Source organism: Aphidius gifuensis, linkage group LG3 (genome assembly GCF_014905175.1).
Source record: "Aphidius gifuensis isolate YNYX2018 linkage group LG3, ASM1490517v1, whole genome shotgun sequence".
Classification (NCBI taxonomy): Eukaryota; Metazoa; Arthropoda; class Insecta; order Hymenoptera; family Braconidae; genus Aphidius; species Aphidius gifuensis.
In genome coordinates, this window is record NC_057790.1 from 5833688 (window position 1) to 5846433 (window position 12746).

At 25.7% G+C, this 12746-nt stretch overlaps 4 protein-coding genes across 4 annotated transcripts; 1 reads left to right on the forward strand and 3 right to left on the reverse strand.

Moving 5' to 3' along the window:
- Positions 1-19: 19 nt before the first annotated feature.
- On the reverse strand, positions 20-6182 carry LOC122851676 (nucleoporin Nup188). The gene is made up of 2 exons (XM_044151044.1): positions 6057-6182; positions 20-5951 (listed from the first exon to the last, which is right to left on the reverse strand). The coding sequence occupies exons 1-2, from the start codon at positions 6083-6085 to the stop codon at positions 68-70; spliced, it is 5913 nt and encodes a 1970-aa protein (XP_044006979.1). The 5' UTR covers positions 6086-6182; the 3' UTR covers positions 20-67.
- Positions 6183-6407: 225 nt separating this feature from the next.
- On the reverse strand, positions 6408-8133 carry LOC122851695 (puff-specific protein Bx42-like). The gene has a single exon (XM_044151097.1). It carries the CDS (start codon positions 8131-8133, stop codon positions 6679-6681), a length of 1455 nt encoding a protein of 484 aa, XP_044007032.1. The 3' UTR covers positions 6408-6678.
- Positions 8134-8480: 347 nt separating this feature from the next.
- LOC122851708 lies at positions 8481-9850 on the forward strand. The gene is made up of 5 exons (XM_044151116.1): positions 8481-8516; positions 8671-9140; positions 9223-9424; positions 9494-9717; positions 9800-9850. Exons 2-5 carry the CDS (start codon positions 8766-8768, stop codon positions 9806-9808), a joined length of 810 nt encoding a protein of 269 aa, XP_044007051.1. The 5' UTR covers positions 8481-8516; positions 8671-8765; the 3' UTR covers positions 9809-9850.
- A 40-nt stretch (positions 9851-9890) lies between these two features.
- Positions 9891-12158, reverse strand: LOC122851689 (mucosa-associated lymphoid tissue lymphoma translocation protein 1-like). The gene is made up of 3 exons (XM_044151083.1): positions 11844-12158; positions 11610-11779; positions 9891-11530 (listed from the first exon to the last, which is right to left on the reverse strand). The coding sequence occupies exons 1-3, from the start codon at positions 11975-11977 to the stop codon at positions 9891-9893; spliced, it is 1944 nt and encodes a 647-aa protein (XP_044007018.1). The 5' UTR covers positions 11978-12158.
- Between the last annotated feature and the right edge of the window lie 588 nt (positions 12159-12746).

Consider the following 12746-nt stretch of genomic DNA (forward strand, 5'->3'; position numbering starts at 1 on the left):
ATTAATTATAAGTTTTATTTATTAATAATTTTAAAAAACAATTTTTTTTCGTTGAGGATTAAATTAATTATTCAAATTGTGATGAATCAAGTGATTCTAAAGTTGATTTAAATGTTTTGGCAACAAGTGAAAGAAATTTAATTGGTTTTTGTGGTATATCAAAGCATCCAGTTGTTATTGGACTGTCATTGAGTCTTGTCTCTTTTTTAGCTGATAAATCATCACGTCTAATAATATCACCAGGATTATGATCAATTGTTCCAACAGGTACTTTATCAATTGTTGAATCATTGTTTAATCTTGCACGTAAATTAAGATAATTTTTATCAATTGGTTTAACTGTTGTTATTGATGTATCATTAATTAATGTACCTTCAATATTCCAATCATTTAATACAGTTGTTTTTTGTTCAAGAAAATCAAAAAATACTGTTATTTCATTAGCTGTTTCACGTACAATTAATTGACGATCTCTTAATGCAAGTCGGGGACTTTTAATACCTTCTAATGTTTGACAAAGTACAAGTATTAAATTAATTTCTAATGCTAAACGTGAATTATTTTTATCCATTGTTGAAAACCATGGATTTGTATCAATACGTTCATTTTTATTGTATGTTATTGTTTGATTACCACCACCAGTACCACCAGTATTACCAGTACCAGCAGCAGCACCTCCACCACATTGTCTATTAGTATGATGTCCAACAAATGGTGTTGCTTTTGATAATATTGTATTTTCACAAATAAGTGGATCATATGGACGACGAAGTAAACGTGGATTACCCAATACTTCTGGTCCAGATATAAAACTAGATAGCTCAGAATTTAATGGTCTTCCAATATTAAATATTGTACGTAAATCTTTTGGATTAATTTTTCTTGGATTATCTGGTGTTGCTCTTTCCCATTCACGTTTTGCTGAATCCATATTATTATTTTTAGTTGGTGTTGTCATTGATGTTATTGATGATGCAATTGTTGTTGTTGATGATGATGTTGATGTTGTTGAATCAATTGTTAAATGTGCATTTAATGCTTGTGTAAATAATTGTGTTGATGATATTATTGTACCAAATGTTAAACTTGGACCAGAACACATTGACATTTGTGGTGGACCAAAATTCATTTCAGCTAATGGTGTATGCCAAAAATTTTGTGTATATATTGTATCAACAAGTGCATTTAAACGTGGTGAAAATCTAACAAAACATTGTGCACACCACCAATTAACAATAATTAATTTATTAACTAATAATTTAAGTTCATTACTTGGTAATTTTTCATCACAAAAATGTAAATCTTCAGCACTTTCAACAGTAACACCATCAATTATAAATTTAAGTATACGTGGACGTAATAATAAATTAACTGTACTATCATAAATTAAATACATACATTTCATTAAACCTTCTCTAACACTTGGTTGAATAAAATCCCATACTTGTGGTTGTGTTGTTAATGCTGATATTAAACCAACAAGTGATTGTACTAAATCACATGCTAATAAATCAGCAGTATGACGTAATAATGTTGCAATTTCAGTTAATTGATGTTCATGTGAACCAAGAAATAATATAATTGGTGTTAAATGTGTTGGTGGTGTTGTTGGTTGATTTGATGAAAATCCAGTTGTTACTAAACCAGTTAAAAATTCTAATCCAAGTGTATATATTTTCCACCAATCTTGACAACGCCAATTACCATTATATGTACTATCATCATATAATGATGCTAATATACTATTACCTAAACTTGTTGGTGGTATAAGACCAAGCCAAAGTTTTGCAATTGATTCTTCATCATCAATTGGTCTTGGTGATGGATTATAATATGGTAATCTAGCAATTGTACCTAAAAATTCTAATGATGCACGACTAAAACTAGCATATTCATGATGTTGAATTGTTTCATTAAGACAATTCATTAATTCTGGTACCATTTGACGTAAATGTAAACATGCTGATCTATTACCAAATTTATTACTATTATTATTATTACTACATCTTAATAATTGTGTAACCATACATATTGTTAATGTTGCTGGTGTACATTCTTGATATGATTTTAAAGAGTTCATTGATTTACCTTCAAGTACATCTTGTTCATCTTCAGTATCATTTTTAATACCAATTTTTTGATTTTTTTTAACTGTTTCACGTAATTTACGTAATTCAATATTTGATAATAAACATGAATGTACAATTAAATATTCTAAATTACCTCTGTCATTTGATATTGCATCTTTGACTAATTGTATACAGCCAAGAACAAGTGATACTAATATTCTACGTAAAAATATACCATATGATGAATAAGAATGAAAAACATCTTCCATTAATTGTACAATTATTGATACAAAATTTGTTGGATTATCAATACATTTTAATTGCCAAGATGTAACAATTCTTAATGCTAATGATGCAAGTAACATTGTTATTCTAGCATCATTAATATTTTTTGTACATTTAATTCTTGATGATAATGATTCAAGTGTTAATTTTGTCATTAATTGAATTTTAGCTGGTGCCATTTTATTCATTAATTCATTTGATATTTTTGGATCAGTTAGAGTTACAATAAAATGATACCATGCTTCAATATTTGCTTCATACAATGGTGCTTCAATTGACATATTATTATTATCATTATCATCATTTTTTTTATCATTATTAATGTCAAGTCTATTTATTGAATTTTCAATTTGTTGTGGTACATTTTTTAATATATATTCAATAATATTATCCCAATGATTATCATTTAATAATAATTTTTCTAAATTTTTAGTAAAATCATTTTCTGTTGATGTTAATGATGATGATTCAAATAATTCTAATGTTATTATGTCAATTAAATGTGCATAACCACGTGATCCTTTAACTAATGAACGAAATAATGGTGAAAATACTTGTGTCCAATAATTTTCTCTTTTTCTAAAATAATTAACAAGTATAACATTTCTATTGTACCACATTGATCTTAATAAATTCATTGTATTATCATATAAACGATCTTCAACAATTTTTTTTTCATTATATATACGTTTTAAGTATAATATTAAAAATTGACTACATCCTTCAGTTAAAAATTGATCTGGTGGTCTTGGAAATATACGATTTTGTTCAGCTTTATGCATAATATTAAATAATGCTTCAGTTAAACCAGGTTGTCGTTCAAGACATACAGCAACAAGTTCAAGTATTGCAACTTTAACTTCAACAGAACATGTTGGTGACATTAATCTTGATGCAAATGTACCTCTTATTTTAGTACCATCCATTCCCATACATACTAACAATGACATTGAAAAACCATGAGCAAATTTTTTTAATAATCTAACAGCCATTGCTTGTAATGATGGACTAAATTCAACATATAAATAATCAACAATTGTTGGTACAATTAATAATGCATTTGGTAATGATGGTGATGTATAAAGTGCAATTTCAAGTGGTGATCTTTCATCATGTGTTAAACCCAAATTATTTCTAAACATTAATAATCTATTAACTAATGATAATGCTAATTGTACACTTTTAATTATTTTAAAACCTTTACCACTTATCCAATCAATTTCATTCATCATTTTTGTACGTAAATTTTTTTCACCAGTTCTTATTAACTTTAATAATGCATGTCTTGGTTCTAAATATAATAAACTATATGCAACAACAAGTTGTAATTTTTTTCTTGGTTCATTATTTAATAAATTAACATCCAAAACACGATGTATACAAAACATTGATTTAAGCCAAATATCAATTCTTTCTGATTCTGATGAAAAATACCATGAATCTAATTTTGGTAATACACCTTGTAGTATAAATACCATACCAGGTATTTCAACATTTTCCATCATTTCAATGTTATGCTTAACAAGTAAATAATTTAATAATGTATCAAGATAAGCATTTAAAATTGGATATTTATGTTCAATTGTTTCAATACCAGATAACCATGAACCAATAAGACCACCATCAAATGATACAGCTCTTGCTAGCTCTTTAGTATCTTGATAAAAATTATTAAATTTTGGATAAACACCAACTCTCATTTTAGAAAATATTTCATCTGGATAATGTAGTACAAGTCTTGATGTTATTTTAAAACATGATGATACAATATTATATAAACTTCTTGGTAATACTGGATATGAAAAACGATTAATTATTTCTAAACATAAATAATCTGTTGGTATTATCATACTTTGTGGTATATCAACATTTGCATCAAGTATAGCATCAATTAATCCAAAACCTTTTGTTATATTTTCAATGAGAATTTTTTGATAATCATCAATATTATTTAATCCACTTCCACTATGTATAAATAGCTGTTCAATTTTATGATGAAATGCATCACCATATCTTGCACGTATTTTCCATAATACAATTTCATCATCATTAGCATCATTATCAAGTATTATTTTTGGACAATCATCTGGTATACCAAAGGTATTATGATGTAATTTACAATCCATTTCATATGGACGATAAATAGCTGTATTTGTAGTGTTATTTTTTGTTATATTTAAATGACAATTTTTTGGTACTTTAAGAGTTATTGAATTTAAATTTTCTAATTTTTTAACAATTTTTTTAGCACTTGATGTTGATGCTAGTGCTAAACCAGTTGATATTATTGTTAATGGCTCAAAACGATAGGGAAATAAAAAAACAGCACGATGAAAAAATGGCCATAAGCCATTTTCTTCACTTTTATCATTCCAAAAATCAGCAGCAATATCTGATGAACGTAGTACTGATGATATTGCTTCAAATACACCATTAAATTCACTTATTTTATCAACATCAATAAATGAACACAACAATGATATTAAATTATATATACTTTTTTGTACAACTTGTGAATAACGTGTATTTGAACGTAACATTTCACTATCAAGAAGTTTTTTTAATGTATTAAATACATCTAATTGTACAGCTTTCATACCAAATGGTCTATAAAAATTTAATTGTTCTGAATTTTCAGCTTCAATTGCAAAATTAACAACCATCCATGATAATAACAATGGTCCATCTTCAATTGAACTATCACGTAAACATTTATGTTCAAGTATATCTTGCATACTTGTTCTAATATTACGTATTGATTTTTCAATTTTATCAAAATCATTTTTATTATTATCACATTGTTTTTTAATATCAAATATAACAATAAATAATGCTGATTGACATTGACGTATTTCTTCAAGTTTATGTGATATTTTTTTTTTATCTTCATGATTTTTAGAACTTGATAAACGTCTTGGTTCACCACAAATACTACCATATATTTTTTCAAAATTATCCAATTTTGTTGTATCAATAATCATTGTTATAATATGCAATAATTCACGCATTTCAATAAGACTATTATTATATAATTTATGTAAATGTTCATCTGTTAATAAATGACATCTATTATTTGTATTTGTAAATTTTAAACAATCAATTTGTTCAAGTGATGATTGTAGTAAATTATCAAATGTATTTTTTTCAAAAAATGTTTTAAATTCATTATTATATGGATGACTTGAATTATCTTTATATTCAATCATTAATTTTAAACATTTTATCATTGTTATTCTTTCTGAATAATAAAAATTCCATATTTCATCAATTATTTGTTTAATTGATGTTGAATCAGCAAGTTGAGCAGCAAATGTTTCAGCAGAATGACGATACTCATAAAACATATAATTAACTGTTAATTCCCATGCAATTGTAGCGTCAATATTTAATAATGGTGCTAGTTTTGATATTAAATCAAACATACGAGCTGGTGGATTTGTTAATTCAAATTTTTTAAGTGTTTCTCCAGTAAATTTTTTATAAAAATTTAAACCATTTTTAAGTAAATTTGTGGCATTATTTATCTCATGAATTACAAGGTCTTTTTCACAACGACATGTTGTGCCTGATATAACTGACCACAAGCCTTTGCAATATCTACAATTATCAACAACACAAACATTAACAAAAAGATACATATTTATTATTTTTATATTATACAAAATTAAAATATCAAATTTATGTTGATCAATTGATACTTACGGTAAATCTCCCAATGATTCAATCTGCATTTTGATTATTTTTTTAACTCTTTATTTTTAAATAAACAATATAATTTTACTGATGGATCACGTTGACGTTTATTTTTTGATGCTCAACATATCATTTAAATAGTTAGGTTAGGATTTTAACGTACTAATAAATAAATAATAATAATAAGTTGTTGTTGTTTAGCTGTCTCTCCTGCTCTTAGATAACAGTTGGTAATGTACCGGTAATTTACAACAACAACAACAACAACTTGAGTTGTTTATAAACAAACTTAAATTTATTGTTGTTTATAAAAATATAAATAAATATAAGTTCATCAAGTAATTCAAAAAACGGACATTTTTTATTTCAACATGAAAAAATAATAAGAGTTAATAATATTAAAATTGATAAAAGTAAATTTTTTGTTTTGTTATTTTCTTTACAATAACATAATTTTTTTTGTGAATAATTAGCATATACAATACATTGTATAATTACATGAAAAAATAATGATTAATTGTTCCAGTAATTTTCCGGAAATTTTCTAGAATATGGTCATCTGGGAAGTGTTGCTTTTTTTTTTTTTTTTTATCAAAGTACAGACAATTTTAATTGCAATAATTAAATATAATTAATGTTTACGTCTCTTGTCTCGGTCATCTCGTCGTTGATCTCTGTCGTCTTTACGTTTTGATGAGTTAGAAGATGATGATGCTGTAGCTGGTGTTGCTGTTGTTGTTGATGTTGATGCTGATGTTCCACTTGCACGTTTGGCTTGTTTTAAAAATTGATCCAAACCAAATGGATCCTCTTCGTCTTTTTCGAATTGTACTGGACCAGTTCTTACAACAGAACGATCAGTACCACTGAATTCTTTATCAGGAACAAATTTATTTGTTTTAACTAATTTTTCTAGATCATCACCATAATTATCTTTATCAATATTTTTACTGGGACGATATATTTGTGATCCAATTGCATTTGTATCTCGCCAAGGTTTATCATAAACATTATACTCATCATCATGACCATAACCAGAATCCATACCCTTTGAAGTATTAAATAATCTTTGATCAAACTGTGCTTCTCCAGTATTTGATATATTTTTAGCAGGCATTCCCAAAGCAATTTGTTCACTAATATCTCTTTCACGTTCACGTTGAAGTCTTGATCTTTTATCAGGTGCAGCACGAGCAAGATTTCTATCTCTAGCTCTATCTTTGTGTCTTTCTTGCCTGAGCTGATCTCTTTCACGTGATTCTTCAGCTTTATCAAGAGCAGCAGCTGATTTCAAACCAGCTCTTTCATCTCTAGCTTTTTGTGCCAATTGTTTCAAGTAATCTTCTTTCTTTTCTTTATCTTTTTGAGCTATTTTTTTTTCAAATTGTGCTCTCATTTCAACAGCTTCTCTTGCTTTTCTATCAGCAATATATAATGATTCAGCTAATTTAGCAAAATTTTCATTAATATGAACTTGTTGAAGACCACGACCATCAGCAGCTAAACGTTTATCCAATGGTATTGTGTAACCTTTTGCATTTTTCCAGTTACTGATACAAGGTGGAATTTTCCATTCTTTTTGTTCTTTAACAGTGACTTTACGTGTTGGTGAATGTAGCACTGGTGCTGGTGGTGATGGTGGTCCACGTGGTATTTTTTTATTAATTTTAAATTTAGGTGGTTCAATTGGATCTACTTGTGCTTCTACCATTCTTATAACACGTTGTTTAGCACCAGAATTATATGATTGACCTTGTTGTGATGGTGTATAACGTATATATTGTGCTGGACCTAATTTTTCAGCACAACGTACTGGCATTGCTGCTTCAATTTTAGATGATGTTATTTTTTCCAATGCTTTTCTTGTACGTTCAGTTATATCTGCTATTTCTTCTTCAGATGGACGTTGAAGACTTGGATCATTTTCATTCGTTATTTCCGATGGTAACAAATCACTCAATTTACTATAAACAATTTTGTCTTTCGAATGTCCTTGACGAGCAAGAAGATCATATTTAACTTTGCCATTTGCATCTAATTGTACTGCCAATGCATTGCTAGAAGAGTCTTTTCCTTTGAGACCCATACCAAGCTTAAAATCCAAGATGACACTTTAAATTATGCAATTAGCCATGAATTACTTTGTAATTTTTATTTATTAGTATTAATCAAACACTTTGTACCAGTTCAATGATTTGATTTATGTGTCAAACAATGTATTTATTATTTAATTATTAAACATTATTAAAAAAATGATCAACATTCAACATAAATCAACATAAGTCCACATAAGTCATAAATGTTTGCAATGGCCGTCAACGGGTCAACCATGAACAATAGCATTAACCAAGATCCACCAAACAAGATGATGATGCTGATTTCAACATACAACACCTCTAGTTGTAATAAACAATAACAATTTTTGTAGCCACTTGTGTGTGTACTTGTACGACGACAACAACAATTCATGTAAATTTACCATATTAATTATAATATTTGTTTATTTTTGTTCAAGTTATTTATAAAAAGACTGTTTGATAATATTAATATATATTTTTTTTTAATAATATTTTTACAGTTTTTTATTGTATTATTTATCTAATATAAATAATTTAACTTTTAGGTATAAATATTTTTTGGTCTCTTTTTTTTGGGGTTAGGATATTGTTACGTTGATTGTAGTAATGCAATTTGCATTATCAATATAACAATAATAAAATGTTATTAACAAATACATTATTAAAAAATGGATCACGTTTATTCAATCGTCAATTTAGAGTTTTTTATTGTACTCAAAGAAATCAATTATTGAATAATTGTTTGATTAAAGAAAATCATTTATTAAAAACAAAACAACAAATGACAAAATTGTTTATTCAAAGATGTTATTCAAATGAAAATAATCAAGATAAACAAGATGAAAATAAACAAGAACAAAAACCAGTTCGTTTACCACCACTGGTAGATAATCAAATTCATTTAATGCCAAATTTTTTTGTTGCATTAAAAAGTTCATATTATTTACATGGTGTTATTGGTACCAGCTTGGATAAAGAATTTTCAATGTATGATTTTGTTGAAGCTACAAAACAGGTACTTTTTTTTATTAATAAATTATATTTCATATTTTTATATTTAAATAAACCTTTTTTTTATTTACAAAAATAAAAACCAGGCTGCTGAAGTTGTGTCTGAGTATTTATCACAAGAAAATTATGAAGCACTTGAAGGTCTATTGTCAAACAAAGCAATCCAAGATTTACGTCATAAAATATCAAGATTATCACCAGAACAAAAAAAATTAATTCCCATTGATAAACGAGATATTTATGGATATTTTCCATATAGAATTGAAGTTGTATATGAAGGAGAAGGAGGTAATTGATCATCATCACTTGATAAATTGCCAAATAAATTAACTAATAAATGTTATTTTGTTTATCTAGAAAATCAAAGGAAATTTGCAGAAATAACAGAAGTCTTTTATATTTTAAAAGGGCTACATGAACTTCAAAAACGTGATGTTATGCCACCACTTACAATGGGGCTAATGCCAGAATATCAAGAAAAAATATACGTTTGTAATCTTAAATTCAGACGTGATTATACTGATGGTAATGATGCTCCTTGGATAATTGAAATGTACAATCAATTTACTCTAATTGCAATGGTAAATTAATAAAAAAATAATATCATTATTTATTTAAAATAATTTATTAAATTTAACATTAATTATTAATATTATTTTTCAGGATACTTAAATTTGTAAGAAAAAAATCCAAAAATTTACATTGTAAAAAGAGATAATAAAGATATATTAATTAAGCAATTAAGCGATTTTTATTATGATAAAAATCCAAGTATAGATGGAACATGTTCCATAATATTAAATTTAAATTCTCCAATTGCATTATTATTTTTTTTAATTGAAATAGCAAGTGGAGCTTTACAAGTTTGTGGATTATGTATACGAAATTCACCAATTTTATTGCTACAAAATAAATTATTTCTTTCAATTGGTATTGTATTATAAAGATTAATCATTAAATTATCATCAACATCATTAATAATATTTAATTTAATTGAATTTAAAAATGATTTAGTATATTGTGTTATTTTTAATTTACCATTTATTCCACATGGTTGAAAAGTAATATCAATAATTTTCGTTTGAAATTTAGTTAATTTATTTAATAGTAATATATTTTTAGGTATTGTACCTGGATATAATGCATCAGTTAGCCTGTATGGTTTAGTAACAGTCAATGAAAACATTGGTATTTGATTTCTTTCTTTACCTTTGAACCATATATCAATTGATTCACCAACTTTTTCAAATACTTTTTGTACTGGTATATCTTTTGTAATATATTTACATAAATGTGTTACATATAAACCAGTATTACTACTTGAACGTTCATAACTTGGTCTATAACTTGATGTTGAATATGCTTGTATTAAATTACGTAAATTTTTTTTACTTCTATATTCATTTATTTTTGGTATTTCATTATGTATATGTGGATTTAATTCTTTTGGTGGTACTGTTTGACATGTATCAAGTATTATTATTAATAATGATGGATCATTTGGTATAATCATTGATAATAATTCACTTTCACATATTGCATGACAACGTAAATATGATTTTGGTGCATCAATTGGTAATATATAACTTTCTTGCATTTTAAAACCATGTCCAGAAAAATAAAATAAACCATAAACACCTTCATTTAATAGCTTTGAAAATAACAACATTGAATTTTTAATTTGTTGATTTGTTAAATTACATAAACATATTACATTAAAACCAATGTCAATTAACAATTGTGATAATTTTGCAACATCATTTTTTGGATTATTCAGCTTATCATGATTATCATAATCTTCATTTGCAATTAACAGTGCTATTTTAGCTGTAGCTTTTTCACGTGAATATTTCATAACAATATTACATTTATTTGTAAATATTTCACTAATATTATTTTTAATATGACAATAATATTTACCCTCATCATTTTCATTAAAATTTTTAATTAATAATTTATTATTTATTTGGTTGTCTAGCTTTGTATTATCACGATACCATTGATAACTTGGTTCTGGATGACTTTTAACTTGACATGTTAATTCAAGTTTATGATTTTTTTTAATTTCCAAATATGTTAATGGCTGAATTTCAATAATTATTGGAGTTGCTTTTATTATTAAATTGATTGATTCAGTTATTTTTTTATCAATCACATTATTATTACAATCAATTTGTTTTATTAAACAATTATATTTACCTTCTTGGTTTATATTGTTAATGTCAATTATTAATTCATCATTATTTTCATTATTTAATTTTACATTTTCATGGTACCATGTGTATGATGGTGGTGGTAAACCTTTTGCTTTACAATTTATCTTTAATTTATTTCCCAAGGCAATCTTGATGTTTGTTGTATTTTCATTTGGCTGTTTTATTATGATAAGTGGTTCTAAAAAAACAATATTAATATTTAAAATGTTGTCTAGCTTTTTTTGGAAATATTATAAACAGTTTTTTTTTTTTGTTACCTGGATGACGAAAGATTGACAAGGCCATGAGTAAATTACATTCTTCTAATAAATTACATAAAACACCAACATTACACAAACGCATATTTAATTCATCAAGTAAATTTTCAGCTGGTTTTTTATTTTCATCATTGTAAATATTATTTTCCAATGATGATATCCAAGTATTTCTAAAATATTTAAAATCAATATACATTAATATAATAATTGCTTTTTAAATTTATTATTACATACCCAAGTGATCCAATTTTAGCAACATGTTCAGCTAGTTTAAGCCAATTTGAATTCTTTTCAAGTTCATTAACAAGTTGTTTCCAAATTAAAAATGGTATATTTTGAATGATTAATTTATGATTATATTTGTACATATTTTATGATGTATTTAATTATCAATTAACAACATGTTTTCTTCTTATCAAAAATAATATAATGTGAATTTAATTAATGTCATTAAAAATGATTAATTTAAATATTACAAAATAATGTAACTCATCAAGAGAAATTATATATTTTAACTGTCAAATTGACACAAGTTGCTGACGTAAATTTATTATTACAAAAAAAAAAAAAAGACAGTATGAGGAAAAAGCTTTATCAAGGTCATCAACATTCATCGTATGAATCATTAAATTTAATCGAAAAAAAATATTATTTTCATACTACATAACCTTAAATAAATATATTTACAAACTTAAATTAATAAAAAATAATTATCTTTTGGTTTTGATTATGATAATTGAAATAACAATTAAAAAAATAATAAAAATACACTGGTTGGCTGAAAAAGAATAAAGTTAAAATTTGAAATACAACAAGGCTATTTACATGTTTACTACAGACATATATATATTTTTTTTTTTGCCTCGAAATAATTACAATTATATTTATTTATAATTAAAATATAAAATAATTCAGCTAGCTTTAATTATTGAATTAAGTAAGACACATTTAATCCATATTTTTTTAGTAGGTAGTTTTAGAATAAGACCTTGATATCGCTCATTTTAAATATTCCCGCTTTAAATTAAAAAATTACTACAGTCGATAAAGTAGTTATATCATGTCAGCCATCATCAGCTGAGAAATGATTTTAGGCGCGCTCTTACATTTTTCTATAATCGCAGTATGTCATCGTCG